The sequence below is a fragment of the Meriones unguiculatus genome, chromosome 11 (assembly GCF_030254825.1).
Source record: "Meriones unguiculatus strain TT.TT164.6M chromosome 11, Bangor_MerUng_6.1, whole genome shotgun sequence".
Taxonomy (NCBI): domain Eukaryota; kingdom Metazoa; phylum Chordata; class Mammalia; order Rodentia; family Muridae; genus Meriones; species Meriones unguiculatus.
In genome coordinates, this window is record NC_083359.1 from 42,727,608 (window position 1) to 42,749,591 (window position 21,984).

The 21,984-nt window shown below is 50.9% G+C and overlaps 2 protein-coding genes across 3 annotated transcripts; one reads left to right on the plus strand and one right to left on the minus strand.

Annotated features, from left to right (window-relative positions):
- Positions 1–480: 480 nt before the first annotated feature.
- Positions 481–11,362, plus strand: Alg1 (ALG1 chitobiosyldiphosphodolichol beta-mannosyltransferase). Of its 2 annotated transcripts, XM_021637357.2 has the most exons (13): positions 481–712; positions 1,732–1,809; positions 1,944–2,047; positions 3,090–3,238; positions 4,919–5,008; positions 5,318–5,428; positions 6,182–6,303; positions 6,452–6,490; positions 6,773–6,832; positions 7,591–7,701; positions 8,883–8,997; positions 10,007–10,082; positions 10,855–11,362. In XM_021637357.2, the coding sequence occupies exons 1-13, from the start codon at positions 505–507 to the stop codon at positions 10,984–10,986; spliced, it is 1,395 nt and encodes a 464-aa protein (XP_021493032.1). In that variant the 5' UTR covers positions 481–504; the 3' UTR covers positions 10,987–11,362. The 2 variants fall into 2 exon arrangements, with proteins under 2 accessions (XP_021493032.1, XP_060220098.1); XM_060364115.1 differs by lacking the exon at positions 3,090–3,238 and having other exon boundaries at positions 650–712.
- Eef2kmt (eukaryotic elongation factor 2 lysine methyltransferase) lies at positions 11,329–21,967 on the minus strand. Its single transcript, XM_021637363.2, has 8 exons — positions 21,822–21,967; positions 18,217–18,279; positions 16,148–16,228; positions 15,019–15,120; positions 14,568–14,701; positions 14,222–14,487; positions 13,070–13,216; positions 11,329–11,663 (listed from the first exon to the last, which is right to left on the minus strand). The coding sequence occupies exons 1-8, from the start codon at positions 21,930–21,932 to the stop codon at positions 11,545–11,547; spliced, it is 1,023 nt and encodes a 340-aa protein (XP_021493038.2). The 5' UTR covers positions 21,933–21,967; the 3' UTR covers positions 11,329–11,544.
- Between the last annotated feature and the right edge of the window lie 17 nt (positions 21,968–21,984).

Below are 21,984 nucleotides of genomic sequence, written 5' to 3' on the forward strand. Positions count from 1 at the left end.
AGAAGGCGGAAAGAGAGGCTTTGTCTGATCTTAGCCAGGACTCTGTTTATTCACGTCGAGGGGCCATTTTTTTGTTACCTAAGCATCTGAATGGCCAAGACGCCCACAGAAGATCAGATATGGCTGCTTTAGGAGTGGAAATAATTTTGAAGTCTGCAAAGGAAGCTGGGAAGGGTACTCTTTCAGCAGGAAACTATCACTATAGCTTGAAAATCTTAAGAGCTCTGAAAAAGAAGTTCTTAGACTCCAATAAAGGTACAGTTTTACATTCATAGGGGAAAAACACAGTTCAGGGAACTTGACATGGCTATGTCCTACTATTTCTTGGACTTCTCAAGGGCCTATCTTTTCCAGGCCCCGCCCCTCCCTTCAGACCCCGCCCCCACCTTTTTTATTCCCTTTTTCTCCAGACTCCTTCTCCAAGGCCCCGCCTTCTACTCTATAGTGGTGGTTTCAACGCGAGGCTTGCTGGTCCGGTCACGTGCCTGGCCCTGGCCGGCCAAGATGGCGGCGTCCTGCGTGGCGCTGCTGGCTTTGTCGCTGCTGCTGCCGGTGCTGCTGCTGGGCGCGTGGAAACGTGGGCGACAGGCGGGCAGGGCCCAGCACGTGGTTGTCGTGGTGTTGGGCGACGTGGGCCGCAGCCCCCGCATGCAGTACCACGCGCTGTCATTGGCGCAGAGCGGCTTTTCGGTGACGTTGCTGGGGTTCTACAGTGAGTGGCGGGGACCTGGGAGGGAGGCCCACCCGGGGACTTTAGCTCTCCTGTTCTGGGGCGTAAGCGGGAGCGGCTGTGCTCCTCCCTTGCCTGTTCTGGCCCAGATTTCTGCTTTCTGGTGTATGAGAGCAGCCTGCGTCAGCTGTCGTTAAGCATACATGAGTACTACGAAGAAATCGGTTTGCAAGGTCTTACTTAGGTCTGGAACCCTGGTGCTGGGCACGACTTCTTCATGCTGCCGTTGTCACTGAGTTGACAAACCATATGTTTCTCTATATCCTTCATGCAGCCGCGGAGCTTTTCTAGCTGGGGCTGTCTCTTGTTCCGTAAGATGCCGGCAGAGGTGTCCACTCCCTCATTATGCCCCATGTTGATGGCTTTGCCGGGGTTCACTCTCACTGTGCAGCTTCTAGCTGGTCTGGATCTCACTGTATAGACCAGAGTGCCTTGAACTCACGGGGATCAATTTGCCTTTGCCTTTAAAGTGCTGGAATTAAAATTACGAAGCCCCGCAGATGTTGAACGTTTTGACACAGAGATACCGTGTCGGGGGGTCGTTCATAACTATCTCGAACATATGCGGAGTACCTCAGAGTTTATCCGCGAATTTAGGGGGTGGCCCAGCTCCATCTAAGGGAAAGTGGAAATAACTCTTATTGGTTCCTGTGTGGAGTGCTATCCCAGGGCGTGGGTGGAGTGGGACTGACGCAGACTCTGCCATCCGGGAGTCTACTCTTCATCAATTTAATTGAGTCCCCTTTGCCTGCTAGTCATCAAGCTAAAGAAGGTGGATATGATGAATGCCTTTCGAAGGCATTCTAGTAGAAGAACACAAAGTGACTTCATTTTTCCATTCTGGCTACAGGTGACCAGAGAGGTTTTGATAAGTGTTATTCTCCTCTCACCTACCTTATCCTTCCAAGCACTGGAATTACAGATGTGAAGGAACACATCCTGCTGGCTGTAACTTTGATGGCTGCTTCTGGTACCTGATACTTGCACATTTGCATTTGCAGACTCCAAACCTCGAGATGAGCTCTTGCAGAATGATAGGATTCAGATTGTGAAGCTGACAGAACTTCAGAGTCTGGGAGGTAGGACCAGGCAAATCTAGGTTCCTGACTAGGGGTAGGTGGGCTGGGGAGGGGTGGTTATGTATTATGGAGATGAGGGGACTAGCAGACTGCCAAGAGCTCCTCTGTAGAGATGGATGTTTTCTGACTTGCAGCCGGGCCTCGAATTCTCCAGTATGGAGTCAAAGTTGTCTTTCAGGCAGTGTACTTGCTGTGGAAGTTGCTGTGCACAGACCCTGCAGCCTACGTCTTCCTCCAGGTACGTGCTAGCTGCTGCCTCCTTCTGTGAGAACCACTGGTAGCAGTCCACTTGCTGGCCTTTTAAACAGGTACAAATTGGGTTGTGGGTGTGGCTTATTGCTGTTCTGGATTTAATTTCCAGTCCACACACACACAGTGCTCAAACTATAAAAAAACATGAGGAGGGATGTTGCACTTATGAATGTGCAACAGCTGTGGCTACCTGTACAAGACCAGCACAAGATCTAGCCTGCTGACATTCTAGCATGGACAGGGAGGAATTCATAGGGGAGCCATCCCTAGTAGAGGAGCTATTAGTGGTTGTTGGGAGTGGGGCCATTTTTCTTCCCCAGTGTATCCACTAACAAATTGCCCATTCCTCAGTAAATAACCTCACACCCATGTTTAACTCTAATTAAACTCAGTCACTAAAGACAAAAACTAAAAAAAAAAAAAAAAGAGAAAGACATGAAAATAGGAGGGGGACTAGTTGGGAAGAAAAAAAGGGTACAGAGGAATTATTGAAAGGTTGGGAGGAGGCTGAGGGTAATGGGGAGTGATCAAAATAAATCATATATACAATCATGGAATTGTCAAATAATAAATACAATAATATTAAAAAATAAATAATCATGAGTGTAGACGTTGCCGGCGAAATGGCTCAGTACTGGCTTGCTGCTCTTGCAGAGGACCTGGGTTTAGTTCCCAGCATCTACAGTATGAGCTTACAACTGTCTCTAACTCAGGTTCTAGGGGACCAAACACCTTCTTCTGGTCCTTACACTTGTGTGGCAGATTCTTTACCTACTGAGCCATTGCCTTAACTCAAGTGACTGTTGATGATTTTGGGGTTTCCAGATTGGGCAGGTTAGTTTCTTTTTAACTTCTTACTCCTTTTGTTTCTTTGTTTTGTTTGATAGTGGAGAGGGTCTTCCTTCTGCCTTTTGGCCGATAAGAGCCTTGTAGATCATGGTCTTTTTGCTGTGTGGTCACTCCTTCAAATGGACTACATGGGCCAAGGTCTATGCTTCCTACACTGCCTCCAAGTCTCTCTTTCCTAGAACCCCCCTGGTCTGCCTGCCATCGCAGTCTGCTGGTTTGTGGGCTGCATTTGTGGGAGCAAACTGGTCATTGACTGGCACAACTATGGCTACTCCATCATGGGCTTGGTACATGGCCCCCGGCATCCCATTGTGCTGCTGGCCAAATGGTGAGAGGGTGTGGGTGGGTCCCCTGAGTCCTCATCAGGGGGGTGGAGGAGAAGAGCTTGGGGGAACAGGCTGGATCTAGAGGATCTAGGCTGGATCTTGCTTCCATTCCAGTCCTTGCTGCCCTGTCTCATCATATACTTGCAGCTCTGGGGTCAGCTAGCTGTGCTCTTTCCATTTGCCTGCTGGGATTCATTGTTCATAGGACCAGCAGACCAGGCACCTTCTGACTGTCCAGAGCACTGTCTCCATGCCAGGCTGCAGTCCAGGCCCCGTGTCTCCTACTCTGTCTCCATCACCTTTTGTTAAGTACACTGTACAATTAGAATGGGCTGAGAGTGGTGCTGCCTCTTGCCACACAGGAAGAAAGTCAGGAATCAGCTGCAGGGAGCTCCCTTCCAGAGCCTTCTCTGTATCCGGAGGGAAGAAAAGGCTGAATAACTGTGGTGGTAGCTACGATCTCACGTTGTTACCCACACTGGCTTTGGATTTATGTCAGTTCTCTTTTCTAAGCTGCTTACACTCTGGGATTTACAGGCACAATACACCACACCCACTTCAGTAATTTTTTTTTTTTTGTCTTTTTTGAGACAAGGTTTCTCTATGCCCTGGCTCTCTTAGAACTCCTTCTGTAGAGCAGGTTGGCCTCGGACTCACAGAGATCTGATTGTCTCTGCCTCCTGAGTGCTGGAATTAAAGGCGTGTATCATACCCAGCTTCTATGTTTATGTATTTTTTTGTAATTAATGTTTTCTGGCTTATTTTTATTTTTAAAAATTACTTAAAACAAAACAGCCCTGGGGTGGTGGTGGAGATGGTGGTGTCGGCTTGTCTGTGTACCATGTGTTTTATCTGGTGCCTGTGGGGGACAAAAAAGGGTATCAGATCCCCTGGAACTCTCTCTGTAGATCAGGTTGACCTTGAACTCACAAAGATCCAGCTTCCTCTACCTCCTGAGTGCTGGGACTAAATGCAGACGCCACCACCCAGCTTCATACTTCTTTATGATGATCTGGGGATGGAAGCCAGGACTTTGATGCATTATGGACAAGCACTGTACCAACTGAGCTACATCCCTACTCATACACACACACACACACACACACTGTCTATCACAGGCTGGCCTCAAACTCCCTGAGTATCACAGAATGACCTTGAACTTCTGATCCTCTTGTCTTTTTCTCCTGAGTGTTTGGATAGACATATACTGCCATGGATCATTTTTTTAGCACTGGAGGTAGAACCAGGGCCTTGAGTTTGCCAGGTAAATACTCTGCCAGCTGAGCCACATTCCAGCCTTTAGCTTAGTAGCCTTGGCTTGCTCTCCCTCTTCCTTGTTCTGTTGGGATGAAGTCTCACCATCACTGAACTCCCTTCATGCCACAGTGAGAGAGCTGCAGCCCTGAAGGTCCAGGATGGGTTGCTCAAGTGGCCCCAATTGGGTTTTTCCTCTTTATTGCATGAGACTGGATTTGTGGGGATTGTTTCCTTTTAAGCTGAACAGTGAGAGAAGAGGAAGGCTTGAAAGAGTAACTTACAGGGAACTCATGGCACCATCCTGACAGGTTCAAGGGTCCCCAGCTCTGGCCTTCTGCTACTCAGGGGTATCAAGTCATATGGAGGTTGGGGTGGCATCTAGGCTCATCCCAGGGTTCCTTGCTGATCCCCAAGACATTTTGTAGGTATGAGAAGTTCTTTGGGCGCCTGTCCCACCTGAACCTGTGTGTGACCAATGCTATGCGGGAGGACCTGGCAGAAAACTGGCGTGTCAGGTATGTAGGGCGGGATGCCCATCAGCCGTATGCTGTATGCTGTGAGAGCTGCAGCACTTGTGGTGCTGTGCTGAAGTATTCAGGCCCGGGAGATGGTTACGGGTTTTTAGAAGCCCAGGGAGGAGGCAGTAGGTTTTTTTTCCCCTCCCCTCTGTGTGGCCTAGAACATTTTGGTGCTAAAAAGCTGCACTATTCTAAAGAATTCTCAAGTTTCTTGTCTGTGGGATCCCCCAAGCTCCCTTGCTTTTTTGGGATCCTGCTGTGTCCTCTTGCTTAGATTTTTCTCTTCCCACTCCCTTCTCACGTCAGAGCTGTGACTGTCTACGACAAGCCACCATCTTTCTTTAAGGAGACACCCCTGGAACTGCAGCATGAGCTCTTTATGAAGCTGAGCCGCACTTACTCACCTTTCCAGAGCTGGTATGTCTCCCTTCTCTCTGCTGTCCTGGTCTCCTGCAGACCTGTGGATCCACTCATCCAGAGGCAGCAAACTAAGGCTGTGGCCTCCCACCTGTTGCTGTCAAAAGGTTTTATTGGAACAGCCTACACATTCACCTTTGTTGTCAGTGGCTGCTGGAAGCCCAGTGTAGTGGTGAATGGCTACAATCCCAGCACTTGGGAAGCTGAGGCAGGAGAATTCTAAGTTTGAGGCCAGCCTGGGCGGCATAGCAAGCCCTTACCTTACCTTAAAAACAGTGGTTGCTCCCAACTTGCAGTAGAGGAACTCAGTTTCACAACAGTTTATGGTTCACAAAGCCTGAAGTGTCTACTCTCTGGTCCTTTAGGAAACTGGCTGCTGAGCTCTGTACTGTCTTGTCCTGCTGCCAGTGGGTTCTTGTGGGGCAGGGGACCTAAGTGTCCCCTGTTGTCTAATTGGGCAGAGAAGGCACCTGTTACTGTTCTACCTGTGTCAGTGTGTGCTCCTGGGATCCGAGCATGGCTTCTGGGAGGTGGGTCAGTACACCCTCACTGGGATGCTAACCAGGTGGAGTGGGGAACCTGTGGAGGTGGCCCCGAGTGGTGGAGTGGGTATAGCTTCTGTAGCCTCAGTGCCAGCAACCTGGATCTATGAGATTAATAGGGTGCCAAATGACTGAGAGCCTGTGGCCTGCCTGTGGCTCTGCTCTGGTGCCATGATGTCTAGAATCTCATCTCTTTTCTCTAATTCTTCAGCTCAGGGCCCTCGGACCCCAACATGGAGAGGTCAGCCTTCACTGAGAGGGACTGTCAGAATGGCGTGGTGAGGCGTCTGGATGGGCGGCCAGCACTGCTCGTGAGCAGCACTAGCTGGACAGGTCTGCCTCCCCTCAGCACCTAGGGTGTGTGCCCAGCCTGTGTGCTCCAGCCTGTGTGCCTAGCTTGCTTTGGCATCCCAGGAAGGGGGTAAGAGTAGGGTGGGAGGAAGGAGGCAGCCCATGACCCCTCTCTCTTCTCTCTCTGTAGAGGACGAGGACTTCTCCATCCTGCTGGGAGCATTAGAAAGTAGGTGTGTGGCTGCATCAGCAGCACAGCTTGTCAGGGGCTGCTGCTAGGCAGTTACCTGGCCTTTTGTCGAAGCCTGCCCTGTGGTCTGTCCCTGTTGTCATGGGTGGGCCGGCCTGAGCCAGTAGGGGAGGGCACGGGAAGCTTACTGCTCTTCCATGGTCATTGAGTGGCTAGACCCTCAGTGTGAATGTATCTTTACTAGCAGCCCCCAGGGGATCAGCCTCCCCACTTCACTAACCATCTTATGTTCTCCTTGTTTTGTCTTTTTTTAAAAAACAGAATTTGAGCAACTAACGCTCAGTGAAGACAGCCTTCCTTCCCTCGTCTGTGTGATAACAGGTACTGATGGGACCACCATGTTACAGTTTTGGAAGGGTGGAGGCAGTAGATGAATGGGCACATAGCCTTTATGAACACCTCTGTAGGGCACTGTCTTGTTATTCATCACCTCAGTCCTCCAGGTAGTTTCTCTCTTCCTCCCCAAGGCTTTGCCCATGCTAGGCAATTGACTTACCACCCAGCTACATCTCCATCTATCTTTTGTTTTTCTATGTGTAGAGACAGGGTCTTACAAGTTGTCCAGACTGGCCTTGAACCTACTCTGTATCCAGGCAGGCCTTGAGCTGGAACAGGCATATGTCATAGGCCCTTGGGGTAGTGTTTCTACATGCCCCTGATGCATAGGGAACCTGAGGCTCCCGAACTCTATCCTTTCCCAGTGGACTTCTAGCCTCTGTACTTTAGAAGCAGTGTGTCCTCCATTCAGTCACAGGGTTAGGCAGCCACCTCCTCCTGCTCCCTAGAAGCCAGGTTCCCACGGGACCCTGTGAGGACCGGACAGTCTCTGTGTCACTTGGTAGATATGCTGTGTCCATGTTGCTGGCACCCTGGCATTTATCCTAGACCTTCTTGCAATCTGCAGCCTGGTGCCAACTGGCTGGGGTATGCTTAGTATCCTGGCTGTGGGATGTCAGGGTCTGATGGGGCCACTGGTGGGTGTGGTCCTAGGAAAGGGTTGTCAAGGGCTGGAACAGCAGGACCTGCACACTGGCAGTGATGGATAGCGACTATGGCAGTGACTTTTCTTCTCTGTGAAGGGAAGGGGCCTCTCAGAGAGCACTACCGCCATCTCATTAGCCAGAAGCACCTCAAGCATGTCCAGTTCTGCACCCCGTGGCTGGAGGCCGAGGACTACCCGCTGCTGCTAGGTGAGAGGGCACACTTCAGGGGGAAGATAGAGGGCCACACTATCTCACAAGGGCAGACAGGGAAGATATTACCAACCTCTGTTTTGCCCTGTAATCTTTGAGGCAGGATCCAGAATAGCCTTGAGTTTGCAGCAGAGTGTCCTGCCTCAGTGCCGAGTGCTGGGATTATAGGCCTGCACCACCGTGTCTGCCCCTCCCCCTTCCTTTTTCTCCCTTTTTTGTAAGATTTCACTGTACAGTTCAGGTTGGGCTTGATCTTATACAATCCTCCTGCCTCAGCCTCTGCACTGCTGGGCTTACATGAGTACTCTACTTCATTCTGCTGATACCTGATTTTTGTTGGATCTGTTGTAGATTTGGTTTCTTTGATTTTTTTTTATTTTTCATTTTTGTTTCAGGTTTTTATTTTTTGAGATAGTCTGTGTAGCTCCAGCTGGCCTTGAGCTCAGAGAGATCCGCCTCAGCCTCCCAAGTGCTTTAGGATTAAAGTGTGTGCCACCATGCCCAACTTGCCCTACATTTTTAATCTTGAGTTCTTTTAAAAATAATTCTGGCAAAACACATACACCAAAATTTGCCACTCTAATGGCACTCTAAATAATTTTTTTCATTCATTTATTTATTGTGTGCGTGTGTGTGCGTAGATAGGAGGATGACACACTTGTGCCATGCCAAGTATGTGACAATCAGAGGAGAACTTAGAGGAAGGCTCTTCCTTCCACAGTGGCGTCCAGGAGTGGGACTCAGGTTGGCAGCCTCGGCAGCAAGCACTTTCACCTGCTAAGCCAAGTTTGCCAGCCCTCCTCTAGTCATTTTGAAGCGGTCACCGGGTGGTGTCCTTGACAAGGCCGAATGAACCACAGCCATAGCCATAAAACAATGTGATCACAGTGACTGCTTGGGAGCTTTCTCTTTGAAAAGGAATCAGGGCTAAGTGGAAACAGTGAATCAACACAAGTGAAAACAAACTTTAATCATTAAGCTGCGTGAGACAGGATGTAGTGGTCAGCCATGTTTTTGCCTCTGGTTAGGCTGCCTGGCTCCTTGGTCAGCTTATGCCATTTGTGTTTAGGGACAGTCTCAGGGACGGCTGATACCCACTAGGGCTCATTTCCACAGTGAGTCTAGGGCTCACTGTGTAGGCCTGGGAAAATGACCTAGTGTCTTGACTGTCTCTGCAGGGTCAGCGGACCTGGGTGTCTGTCTACACATGTCCTCCAGTGGTCTGGACCTGCCCATGAAGGTGGTGGATATGTTTGGGTGCTGCTTGCCTGTGTGTGCTGTGAACTTCAAGTGGTAGGAGCAGATATCCAGCCTTACTTGGGGCATACTCTAGATCAGCAGCTGGGGCCTGTGGTTCCACTGAGCCCTGATGAGGATCAGTCATCTTGGTACATCCACACCCTGTATGTGTCCCACAACATGCCATTCACCTATGAAAAATGTAGTTAGTGTTAGAAAGCAGCACAGCCTGAGGTCTGGAGGCAGAAGCAAGAGGATCCCTGAGCTTGAAGCCAGCTTGGCCTGTCTCAGGGAGAAACTAGCAAGGAGTATGTTGATCGTGTCTATCAACATGTAGGTACAGGTTCTTATCCCTGTTCCATTGCTGGGATATTAGCTGTCATCCAGAGAAGATGTGAAGCATGGAGTAGGTTTATGTGGATCATATGCAAATACAGTAGTTTAAGAAGGGGCGTGAGAATATACAAGGGGCTTCTGGAATAGTCCTGCATGGACAGAGGGATGAGGGACGGCTGGAATTTGCTCGTGGTTAACATTCTACTCAGGCTCATGCTGTGAGAAGGGAAAGGAGGCCGGAGTCATTGCAGTTCCCTGGCTTACATCTCTCTGTTCTATGGCTGAGCTCTCACAAGTGGATGGGAATTATACACACCAATGCAGTTCTGGACTCCACTTTCCCTGGCCAGAGTGGATGTGAGCATGCAGGCTGCAGCTTGCTAGCTAGGGACCAGTCTCTGGATGGGAAGCCCTTGTGTGAGCCAAGGTCAGGGCTTGTCAGGATCCAATCTCCCAGTGACTGAAAAACTACCCTTAATGTGTGGAGCCAAAGGCAGGCTTGTTGGGTCCCTAGCCCTCAGGCTAGAGTGGAGAAAAACAAAACAAAAAAACACAGGAACCATCTTGGCACAGGAACAGTTCTGACATGTGCCCTTGTAGGCTTTCCTGTCCAAACACTATCCCACAACACTGAGGCCAACCTGCCATTCACCGGAGGGGACAGTGGTGGCTTACCTGGGTTCCCTTTCTTCTCTAGCTGGATTTCAAGTCCCTTGTTCTCTTGCAGTTTGCATGAGCTCGTAAGACACGGAGAGAATGGCCTGGTCTTCAGGGATGCTGAGGAGTTGGCAACTCAGCTACAGGTAGTGGCCCTACTCCCTATGGGGCTTGGTGTTTTTGAAGCCTGTCATTGAGCCAGCTCCCTGATCCCTTTTTCCCACATGAGGACAGCTGTGGTGGGATCCTGGGATATAGAGGAAAGGGGAAGGGGGAGGGAGCAGAAGTCTCTAAGGTAGTCTGTCAGCCTGGGCTGTTGGTCAGTCTTTCACATTGCCAGGGGCTGGAAGAGCTAGGCACAAACATACATACCCCTGCTTCCTGTGTTTGTTGAGCCCATACTACAGTAAAGATGGGAGCTTTGCTGCCCGTTAGGGACAGTGCGGGCCAAGGGAGCTTCTGCAGAGGGTATGTCTATCTGTATAAAACTAATGTTCTCTCATCTCTGACAAGGGACTTGTTCTATACTGGTCTCTGTCTATAGTCTTTGTGAGAACTCTGCAGCTCCATCCTGATACAGATCACAATGTAGCTGTGGACATGTACAGACAGGCTGAGTTCCAATAAAACTTTATTTACAACACCAGGTTGGCAAGACTCAGCTTGAAGGCGACAGTCTGCTAGTCCCTGACAGAGACCTTAAAAGCAGAGCTGTTGTGGCTTCCCTCTTTCCTGCATCTGAGGACTGTGTTGAGGATGGAAGGGAAAGGGAGGACAGTAGGTAGTGGCTGGACATTCTCCAGGGCAGGGCTGTGGAGATCTATCCCTTAATGTCCAATGAGGTGAGGAGTGCTGCTGGAAATGAGCAAGGACCTGGCATGGGGATCTAAGTTCCTGTTTTTTTTTTTTTCCCCATAGATGCTTTTTTCAAACTTTCCCGACCCTGCTGGAAAGCTAAGCCAGTTCCGGAAGAAGCTCCGGCAGTCTGAGCAGCTGCGATGGGATGAGAGCTGGCAGCGGACTGTGCTCCCTTTGGTCACTCACAGATAACTGCAGGCTGAGGCTAGGGCTCTGACCCTCCAGTGCCCACCCTTCACAGCCAGGGCTTTTGGGTGCCACCTGGTGGCCAGAAGCCTAAGGACAGCAGTAGGCAGTGTCTGGAAAATGAATGGTCTGGAAACTGCTTCATCTGGTGCCTGAGTAGTTAGTCTCTTCTGTACTGAGTACTTTTGTTACTTCTGTGACCCTGACCACTACTCAGATCCTGGGCTTTGTCTCTGGACCCTCACATTCCTTGTGTTCTGGTTCTGCTGGGCTGCCATGAGCTCTGAGATATCCTGTGTTCACTGGGCTTGGCTGAGCCAGGCCTCAGCTGTCTGGCAGGAGTCATACTTGATAAATTATGTTTTTATTTGTACAGTGGAAATGCTTGCCCTGAGTTTGTGTCCACTCCAGATGAGCTGCTGAGGAAGGCACCAGAACTCAAAACCCGTGCTTACTGTACATTTGTGGTCTGTTATTTAGTATTCCCGTTCAACTGAAGCCTCTTCAGCTCAGCTTTCCCATGGACTCTTCCCACGACGGTGATCTCATTTTTTCCAGTTGCCTTCAAACACCATGCTGCCCGTTCAGCATAAGCTTCAGGATTACGATGGCCGAGTGCTCCTCATAAGGGAACAATTTGCCGGTGTGAGGGGGCACCTGTTCCCAGGAGATCTCCGCGCGATCTAGACAGAGTATAGAGACTTTAGGAGGGCAGTTTTGGAGACAGGAAGTTAATCTGTCAGTGCAGGGCTGTGGCCACAGCTGTGCATCAAACTGATTTACTTGGGCCACAAGTTTCCAGGCCATGTAGACTCCTGTGGGTAGGCTCCGTCTAAGGAGGACAGCAGAGGTTCTGCTCTACCATTTTCTGCTTCATTTCCTTAAGTCCCAGCAATCCCCTTCTCTCTGTCCCCAACAGCCCGAGAATTACAGGTGCTCGTGGCCACAACCCAACTTTTACGGGGGTGCTGCGGATTCAAACTTGGGTCTTTACATTTGTACAGTCAGCACTTTTGCTTACCAATCTCTCTCTAGCCTGAGGACAAGGCTTTAAACAGCAGCAGTGGGTGTGGCCACCTCCCCTACCATGCCCACTGAGGTGCCCACCACTTTGCACCTGTCTACCCTGTCAGTTGGCATAAGAGAGGAGCTATGATCCAACTGCAGCTGCCTGGATTCATGAGGTTTGCAAACACTGGGCCAAGACAGTTTCCTAATTACATCTGTGTTATAAATAAAGCTAGTAGTTTAAAGAAGCCCAGGCCCAAAACAAGAGGCTTTATAATAAACAACCTGAGTATAACAAACAAGCTGGCATGCATTCTACAAATTCCTCCTAGCTCTAATTGTTTTTTTCAGTCTCACGGATGGAATCCAGCCTTGCACACAGCAGGCACATATACTACCACTGAGCTGGTCCCTGGTCCCCGTAGTTAGTGAAATCAGGCACATGTTGCTCTGTGGTACTCTGTGCCTTTCTTAGGGAAGATGCATTGCAGGCTGTGCCCGCTCGCGTGCACGCATCCATCTGAAGGATAGGCAGGGCCCTCAGTGCTCCATCAGTGGGTTCTGGGAGTGTTGTGCTCATTGGGGGAGTCTGCCTGTCAGCCTGTCCAGACACTGGCAGGTGAGTGGACAGGTGTTGGAGAGGCTTTGCTAAGGGAGCCTGGCTAGGATAGCATCATACTGTACCATATGTGTGGAGTGTCTTGGTTGGCATGCAGGGGCTATGGAGATGGTTTTGGGTGGGAGGGAGCCTGGGCCACACTCTGAGTGCTTTAGTGTCTTCACAGATAAGGTAGGATGACAGGACACCCATCCCAGGTGCTGCTGAGTATCAGACTGGAGGACAGACAAGGCTCACAGTTGTGTTCCACAGATGGTGGGGTCCTTATCCTTTTTCTAAGCACCCCCCCTCCGCTTCTCTTCTTGCAGAGTGCCCAAACAATGTCTGCCTCTGTAGGCCTGGCTGTGCCTCAGAGGAATGTCACCACAGAACAGATAAGGATGCTGATGAGCAAGGCCAATGCCAGCTCAGTTTTTAAGCCCTCCAAGGGACAGAATGGTGGCCCACAGGTCGGGAACTGACCCAGCTCTGTGACAAACAGCTTGCCAGTGTCTTGGCTGCGGACGGTATAGGCCACGTAGACGTCAGGAGCATTCTTCCTTTGGCAGTCGGTGAGCATCTTCAGGACTCTGACCAGTGACAGTGTCACCTCCCGGCAGTATAGCACATCTACAAGGGAAAGACTAGCTGAAAGGGCCTCTCGTCAGCTTCTGCAAACAGTGTGGGGCTCACTTTGGGTTGAGGGCCTGGGAGCAGTGGTGTGTTAAGATAATGTGCTGTTACACAGGAAGAAGCCCCGGCAGGGTTTCTAAAGGCCGCTACAGCCGAGTCTCCTGTGCTAGCACTGCTTCTGTGCCCTTCCTCACTTAGAAGATGCTTAGTGGAGCGGATCCTAGCCTGGGTGGAGCTTTTGCTGGGGAACCAATTGTTGTGGGTGTGCTATGGGAAGGTGATCTCTGCTGTGCCAGGGAGGAGGGCTCTTTGGTGGCCTACACAAACACTGCTTTCTCTCAAAGACTCCATTCTGTATCATAAGAGGCTGGTGTTCTTCTGTCATCTCTGAAGGACACAGGGCAGGGACCTGGGGCCCAGATATACTGGTGGGATAGCCAAGGCCAAATGGCCTTGGTGATTATAGTAAATCCTTGGCATATCTGCAAAGAGCCAGCATGGACACTGTGGTGGGGCCACTCAGCTCCGTTCTCTGTACTGGGCCTTGCCACCCATTTAACGACCCAGCATGGTGGTGTCAACAGGTAAAGACATGAATGTAGCCCTGGGAGGACCACACGCTGCATGGCCAGTCTATCCCACCTGCAGATCCAGGATGGCTGTTTGTCCCAGCAATGGAGGGAACAGACTGAGTGGTGGGTGGGGCTGTTTTAGTTTTCATTATAGGACCAGAGAGGGAAATGGGTTGCCTCAGGGCAGCTGAGGCAAGATACTCCAGGCCATGCTAGTATGCTGCCCTACTAGCACCTGTCCTGCTCATCTTAAGGCTTCTGGGGACAACTGGTTATTCATGGACAGGGCCACAACAGTGAGAGCAGCTGTCTCCAGAGAGGGACCTGAGACTCTGGAGTGTGGGCTGTGACGTCACTGGGAGGCCCAGGGTGTCCCTGCCTGCAGCGCCCACTGCTCCCTCCTGCCCGAGTGCTGCTGCTGCGACGTTACCTGCTGCAATGACAATGTCTGCCTGGAAGGCAGAGAGCTGAGAGGCTGCCGCCTTGTCCCAGTCGAGCTCGGCCACCGTCACCCTCGGGCTGCGCGAGTCAATGGGAGTGTGCGGCTCTAAGGAGAAGCCATTGAGGAGCACGTTTCCACGGAGCTGTGCAAGCACCTGGCCATGACAGTCGCTGAAGATGAATGCTCTGGGGTGGCATGCTTTGCAAATGGCCAGGCCTGTGAGGCCAGCTCCACTGCCTAGCTCCAGGACAGTCCTGAGTGGGAGGCGGGGACCTGTTCACAACTGTACCAGCGCCAACCTGCCTCGGTGCCCTGCCCTGTGCCCCCAGATCACCTGTTGGCGAAGGTTGCTGGGTTCTCAATGGCCCACTCTGCCAAGTAGAGGGCAGCATCCCATGTAACCAAGCCTGTGGTGCCATGGGACACGATGGCTGTGCTCTCAGAGAGCGTGACCGAGTCCCCTGAAGGCTGCAGGGAAAGGAAAGAGAATAAACAGAACTATCAGAGTATGACTGGTGGGACCTAAACCACAGCAGGTGAACGGCTGAGCAGAAGGTGGTATGTCTACATGGGAGGGTGCTCAACAATGGAGAGGAACAGGCTTGGTACACCCAGCAGTATGGGTGACCTCAAGGACACTGTGCTGAGTGAAAGCAGCCAATCTCGGGTCCCATGCCACGCAGTCCCCTTCCTCTCATACTTTTGAAATGACCCAATCGCAGAGACAAGAGTGTGTGTGTGTGGGGGGGTGAGGGTAGGCACAACGCAACATGTATGTCTCATACCAGCAAATAGCTCCGGTGGCACTGGGTGGACTCTTTGGCCATCAGAACCTCTGCCAGCGCCTCGTACAGTGCATCCAAAGGCTCTGTGGGCACAGCCTCATGCTGGGAAAAGACAGTGAACCTTAACTGAGAGGTCACACTGACCCTCGTAAAGAACCATTGTGTCCCTTGCTTCTGTCTGCTCGGTACAGGATTGGGCGGCTTTCTCAGTATTTATGGTGCTGGGGACGGATGTTAGGACCTTGTGCATGCTGGGCCAGCACTTAGAGCTGAGCCACATTACAGCCTGATTTTGCCAGATTTAGAGGGAAATTTCAGAGTGGGAGGTAAGCTGGCATATAAACAACTTAGAACTCAAATTAACAAAATTGGAAGTGTACTGGAGGGTGCCTCAAGAAGAGGTATGGAGAGCAGGCAGGCAGGGCCTAGGGCAGCAGGGTTCAGGAGAGTGCGCTGCTGGCCTTAGATGATGTGTTCATGTGAGCCCTGCGCTACCTCTCGGTGGCACTGAGGCACGGCTTCGTCAGGCCTCACAGGCCTGTTTCTTCCGGTGTTGCCAGAGCCTGCAAAAGTGCTGGGGTGCCAAGGCCTGGGCCAGGGTGATACAGAAGCAAGGACCACACCTGGGCTGAGCCCGGTGCGCAGCTGCTGGCTTCAGGGGCTGACTGAAGCTGGCCTGCTGCTCTCTCCATGGCTGTATACAGTGGACGTGTCCTCCAAAGGTGTCTTGCAGAGGTTGGGAAGATCCTGTCCAGCAGCCCAGTGGGGAGAATAACAAGGAACTATCTGGGAAGGGGCTGTGAGAGCTCAGACTTCCAGCAGGGGTGCATGGGCCAGCCAGGAAATGGCTGGTAGGATGGGGGAGGAGAAGGCATTCAGTGGCAGGGATGTCTGGTGGGAAGGACAACCTGAGCTGCAGCTGAGAGCCCTGGTCCCTCTCCCCTGCCCAGTCCCTCCCTGCCCTCCCATCATACCCACCCCCCCAGCAGCCTCCTGCAAGGAAGCCCTGACTCAGGGCTTACAGAGCAAGCAGTGTGCAGGGAGGTGGGGTTGCTGGAGCCTGGCAGAGCTCTGGAACTCTGTGCTCCCCTTCGTGGCCTGGCCCCAGCAGCCACTGCCCATCACTGACCTTTTTGATGAGCTTCGAGAGGAAGCAGCGGGCATACCTCACAGATGGCAGGTGCTGCACACATACGGGGTGCTTCACAGTCTAGACAACAGAAGACAAGAAGGTGGCTGTTACAAAGACCCGCCCTAGTGCCCGGGAAGCTTCACACAATAGAAGGGGCCTGATGTTCCTGCAAAGGTGTACAGGGACAATGGGTATGAGCCCTGGGCATCTGCAAGACAGTCTTCTTCTGGGCTTCTTGCTAGATGGCCCAGACGTCAAATTTGCAATCCCCCTGTCATAGATTATGGGTATGCCACTACCAATTTAGGATGAAGTTTTAAGATGTTTCCCTAAAACATTTCCACATAGTGGCATAGCTCTGGGTAGGGACCTGAACTCATAGGCCCTTTCCTGCCCACTCAGGGCGCCAGGTAGGAACGACATTGGAGGATGAAGTCGGGGTATATGGCTTCATGGAGGAGGTGAGGGCCCAGTGGCAGGAGCCAGACCTACCAGATGCCTGTTCTGGCTGTGAGGCCTAGGTGCCTAGCAGGCTTGGTCATGAGGTTGAACAGGCATTAGATGCCTAATGCCTCAGTGGAAGCCTCCAGAGTGAGGAGCAGGGTCTCCAGCCAGTGTGGGGTAGCTCCCTGGTGGCTCTGGCCTGGCAATTTTGAAAGGTCAGAGGACCAGCAGGAAGCAGGAGATGGAATGGACTTGGAAGGTGCAGCCTGCTGCCTTGGGAGGGCCTCAGGATCCCCTTACGGCAGTGAATGGTTCTCAACCTTTCTAATGCTGTGACCCCGTAATCTAATTCATCAACCATAAAATTGTTTCCATTGCTATTTCATAACTAATTTTGCTACCCTTGTGAACTGTAATGTAAATATCTGTATTATCTGATGGCCTTAGGTGTCCCAAGGGGTTGCGGCCCACAGGTTGAGAACTATAGCTTTAGTCCCTGTCTGGGCTCTAAATAAGGGTTCTAATCACATCATGACCTACAGGTTGGAAACTGCTGCCTTAAGGCCTTCAGGGCTTCCTAGTGAAGGTTCATTGATGGATAACCCCATTAGATCTTAAAGCAATATGCTCTAATTTTTGTTGGGTCACTCATGGAAGGCTGGCTGTAAGACGAAGCCTGCCTGCTTCCTCCTTCCTTTCCCCCTTTATCTTTCTGATACAAGGTCTCCCAGTATAGCTCAGTGTTACTTTGAATTGGCCCTGTTTCAGCAAGAATTCCTGGTCTGGGCCCCTAGTGTGGGCTGGCAAGCTGGGGGTAAATGTCTGTGTCTTCCCTGAATTTGTACGCAAACATCCTCCTCTGGTGATTCTTTCTGGGGAGGGGGAATCAGAACCCTTAAGAAGGTCAAGGCACAGGATGTGATGGTGTAATCTGTTCTTGATTCAGGAGGCCTCCATTCACAGGCACATTTATCACTGAGCCCACACCCCATTATTGCCTCTGATACTGAGTAGGCAAGATGGTCTTTCTTATTTTTGCCTTAAATGCAAAGAACAACAGTTCAAAGCAACAAACAAAGACTGGAAGCAATAATCTGTCACATGTCATCACCATGGTTCAAGACTATCCAAGAGGTTTGGGCTAGAGAGATGGCTCAGTGGTTACGACCATTGGCTGCTCTTCCAGAGAACCCATGTGGTGACTCACAACTGCCTAACTCTAGTCCCAGGGGATCTGACACCCTTTAGTGGCCTCCAAGGACACCGTATGCATATGTTTCACAGACACACATGCAGGCAAAACACCCACACACACATATTAAAAAAAAACAACAAAAAACAACCCAAACTAAAAGTTAAAGCCTTCTAGAAAAAATGGCAGAGTAGCACTCCATAGAGATAGTCTTAAAAACAACAACTATATTCTAGGTTCCCTCATCTTGTGTAGTTGTCTATTTGAGTATCTTCTTCATCCACTAATAACCAAACAGCCAGAGCTGTCTGAGGTGATGACGCCCATATGCAGTGTCAACACAAGTGCTTTATTTTGTTCTCTGGACACTGGTGTTGGAAGGATACACGTGAGCCTTGGCTCTGTTGTCTGGGGATGCTGAGATTCTTACCTTCTGAAGAATAGCCAGCAGCAGCTCAGAACCTGAGGGCTCCTTTAATTTCTCTTCTAGGCTCTGTTCCAAGGAGAGAGAGAGAGAGAAATAAATCCTAGGGGCATTTTCTCATCAACATTACATTGCTGTGGAACAGGCTGGTCAAGAGCATCAGTGATCTCTGCCCAAGGACTTGGAACCAATCTGAAGTGGAAGCCCCCAGAGACGAACTCAGTCTGATGTCACGGGCCTTGTACGGCTGAGTATGAGAGGAGTAACTCTCTATTCCATCAGATGTGGCTGCCCAGGAGTCTACAGGTCACAGCAGCTCTGGGGCTGAGCTGGTAAGCTAAGAATCAGTTACAGCATGAAGGCCTGGGATCTGCCACCTAAGATGGAATGGGGACTCAGATATGCGGGGGCCAAGCCTGGCCATGCCATCTTTCTCACAGCAACTCCAGCTCCAGTCAGGGCAGGTATGTGACACACAACAAGCCACTTCATATCGTCAGAGCACCTCACTATGTCCTAACAGGTCCTCTAAGACCTGTCTTGACCCTTTTCTGACCTCAGTTATACTCAGTCTCATTCCTCATCCCACTATGGTCATACCAGTTTGCTGTTCTTAATCATGGCAGCCATGTTTCTATCACAAGACCTTTACTTCCTGTTCTCTGGGACCATCCTATGGCCAACTGCTGTAGGGCTCATGTAGCAGTTCAAATGTTGCCTCTTTAGGTAGGTCTTTGATGACTAGTTTATTTGCCATTTCCCTGTTTATTCTTTTATCCTTCTGAGACAGGGTCTGGGCTGGGCCTGGGCTCTAATTCAGAGATTCTCCTGCTTTAGCACTCCAGGCTGAGGTTACAGGTGTGAGCTCCCACACGTGGTTTTGCCTGGTGTTTTTTGGTTACGTACTGTCTCATGTCTGAGCAGGGCTGGTGTCAAATGTGCTCTGACGTGCCCTGGTATGCAGCTCATGGACTGCATTCAGTGAATATTGAGTTCCCAGTAACGGCTAGTCAACACTTGGTGCGCTTCCACAGCCAGGTGGGAGCCACGGTTTGTATTCCAGTACTCCCACACAGTGAAACACAGGAGGGGCTGCCCCTCGGGCCGCAACAGTGCTAAGGCTGTTAAACACACAATCACTGTTCACCATAAAGTCATTAGGCTCTTGGTGCAAGCACTCCTATGTTCATTTTCCTATATACGCAAGCAACAGCTTGGGCCTGGGGCTATGTGGCTCCCTAAGGTGGAGCTTCAGCAAACGGACCGCCAGTGGACCGCCAGTCACTGGCAGCTTAGGCCCATTGTGACTGTCTGAGTGCTCCATAAACACCTTTAGGCAACCACAGCTGAGTGCCATGGCTCCTGGAGGTGCAGCCTCAGCCCAGGCTGCTTGAAACATTTTACACCAGACTTTTTGCTCTCACAAACCTGGGTGCACACTCTATTACTCTGCACTCATTTCTGTGTGGGACAGACAGGGAGCACACTTCCTCGTACCTAATGGAAGGATGGCTGGGATACTAAGAGGCAAGGCTGTGACTGGTTCAAATATCTATAAATCCTGCTGCAGTGGCTAAAGCAGGGAGTGGACTGCAAGGATCCCTTCCTTGCTACCTCTTGGGAATGGTCTCTTCTTGCAGTAGTGCAGGCTGAGCTGGTAACATGGCGAAAGCAGGCACGAACAGCAGAGCAGCAGTGGCTGGGGCAGCTCGACAGTGGCTGGCAGAAGTGTAAAGGTGGCCAGGCAGCTGGCCATGGTCACAAGCTAAGGAATCCGCACTTCCAAGGCCTGCACGAGAGCTGTACGTTTGTAAGGGCTACTGCCAACCGCTGAGGAAATCCAGTATCTAGGCCTGCTAAGAAGATGGCAGGCAAAATATGCCAGGAATTCCAGAGGTCCATAAAGGACCAAGGGCCCCATATGCAAGAAAGCTGCAATTGCCTGCCTACAGCTGGCACAGGAAAACACAGCCATCAGAGATCAGCACTACTGGAACTTGTCTACCAGTGAGCTCTAGCTGAGCAAAGGAAAAGCCCAGCTTTTCGGCAGCAAGAGGCTGGTATCAGTAGCCTCCACTGCACGAATTAGAAATTATGGCACAGATATGTAGCCACTTATAAGGTCCCACAGCCCGTAAGGGTTTGAACTAGGATTCTAAGCAAGAAGCTGGTCTGCCTGGCCAGAGCTCTGCCTCTGACCCTTTCCTTTTTAAACACCTGTCAAATGGAGTGACAGCAGACCCCAGTGCCATGCATGGTGGGCAACCCTGAGCAAGTACTTAGCAAGTCACATGAACTATTACACTTGGCATAGAGTTAGGACCTTTATGCTTTTAGGGTTTCATTTTCGTGTTAAGACCAAAAATGTTTCATGTTCGTGAAATAATATAACTGCCTAAATTGGGTGGACTCTGGAGGAATACAAATCTACAGTGATTGTAGAAGAATTTTAATTCAGAACATGGCTGCTCTGGCAAGAGATCACATCCAAAGATCTTTTAGGTCTGTGTGATCTGGCTGGAAAGAGGCAAGCAGTTCTGAGTTCAAGGCCAGCCTGGTGTAGAGCAAGTTTCTGGTCAAGAAAAGCTAAGGTGTAGGCGTGGTGGCTCATGCTTTTAATCCCAAAAAATGAAGGTAAAGTTAGTTTGTAAAAGGAAGCACCCAAGTTTGAAAGTGATGTCTAACTGAGTGGCAGAAAAAAATGATGAATAAGATAAAGATCTGACAGACGAGGATATGCCCAACTCTCAAAAGTAGAGAGAGGAAAGGGAAGCTACCTAAGGGAGTAACAGAGACTGAGAAGAGGCAGTTTTATCAGGACAGATACACAGAAGGGAGTTGAGTGAGAGAATAAGCTAGACAAAGGTGAAGACAGAACGAACCAGAGAAGAGAAGGAGCCGAAGATTAGAGCAGATTGCTGGAGTTAGTTTGCAGCCAAGCAGATAAATGTAAGGGCTGAGAAGCCAGATTGGATAAGTCAGCTGGAAGAGGAGTTTGAGCCAGAACAGCTTAGTGGAACCAGCCAGCTATGAGCTCAGAAAGAACTAGAAAGGGTGAGCTTATTCAGCAGTTATGTCTCAGAAGTTGAAAACATTCTAGGCCTGGATTAGATTGTATGGAGGCAAGAAGCTTCTAGGACTAGGCCTACATTAGCACACGGAGGCAATAATGAAACGAATAAAAGTTACTTTCACAAGTGACTCCTGCCGGTGAGCTCACGGCACAGGAGTTATCAGCTAAGCACGCTCTAAAGGAGCCTCGTGCCTGCGCTGCACGTTCCCAGACTGCCAGGAAGCCCCCCTTTCAATCTCAACTCTGTCCGAGGCGATTCTGCCTGCTGCCTGCCCTTCGGATGGGGACCTAGCCTCCCTTTCAGGAGAGCAGCTCCTGCTGTCTGAACACGGTTAGTTTTCAAAGCTGTTTTGCAGTTAGCCAAAACGATCGATCACTGGCTTAAAAGTTGCTAAAATAATCCATCCCGGTTCGTGACCCTGCAAGCCCCACCAAAGAAGGGTCCCGCCTGCCTCCCCCGCTCGAGCGGTGAGCAAAGGCGGCCCGAGCCGCCCGGCCTCTCCGCTTGCGGTGCTCGACCCCGACACCCGCTGCCCACCTGCCAGGGAAAGGAGGGCAGCGCGCGAGCCGCCAGGAAGCGGCGCTCGAAACTCTGCAGCAGAGAAGCGGCCCCCTCGTGGTCTTCAGGCGCCATCGCGGGGCGGAGCATGGAAATGGGCGGAAGCACGGCCTGAGACGGAGGAGGCGGGGCAAGTAGGCGG

Bases quoted from the DNA above. Each gene is read 5' to 3' on its own strand.
- Alg1 (XM_021637357.2), top strand. From the start codon at position 505: ATGGCGGCGTCCTGCGTGGCGCTGCTGGCTTTGTCGCTGCTGCTGCCG. The intron at 5,009-5,317 runs GTATGTAGGGCG...TTCTCACGTCAG, and splicing joins GCAGAAAACTGGCGTGTCAG to AGCTGTGACTGTCTACGACA. The intron at 6,833-7,590 runs GTACTGATGGGA...TTCTCTGTGAAG, and splicing joins CCTCGTCTGTGTGATAACAG to GGAAGGGGCCTCTCAGAGAG.
- Eef2kmt (XM_021637363.2), bottom strand. From the start codon at position 21,932: ATGCTCCGCCCCGCGATGGCGCCTGAAGACCACGAGGGGGCCGCTTCT. The intron at 13,217-14,221 runs GTAACGTCGCAG...TTTCCCTTGTAG, and splicing joins AGACATTGTCATTGCAGCAG to ATGTGCTATACTGCCGGGAG. The intron at 11,664-13,069 runs GTCAGTTCCCGA...TACTCTGTCTAG, and splicing joins GCTGTTTGTCACAGAGCTGG to ATCGCGCGGAGATCTCCTGG.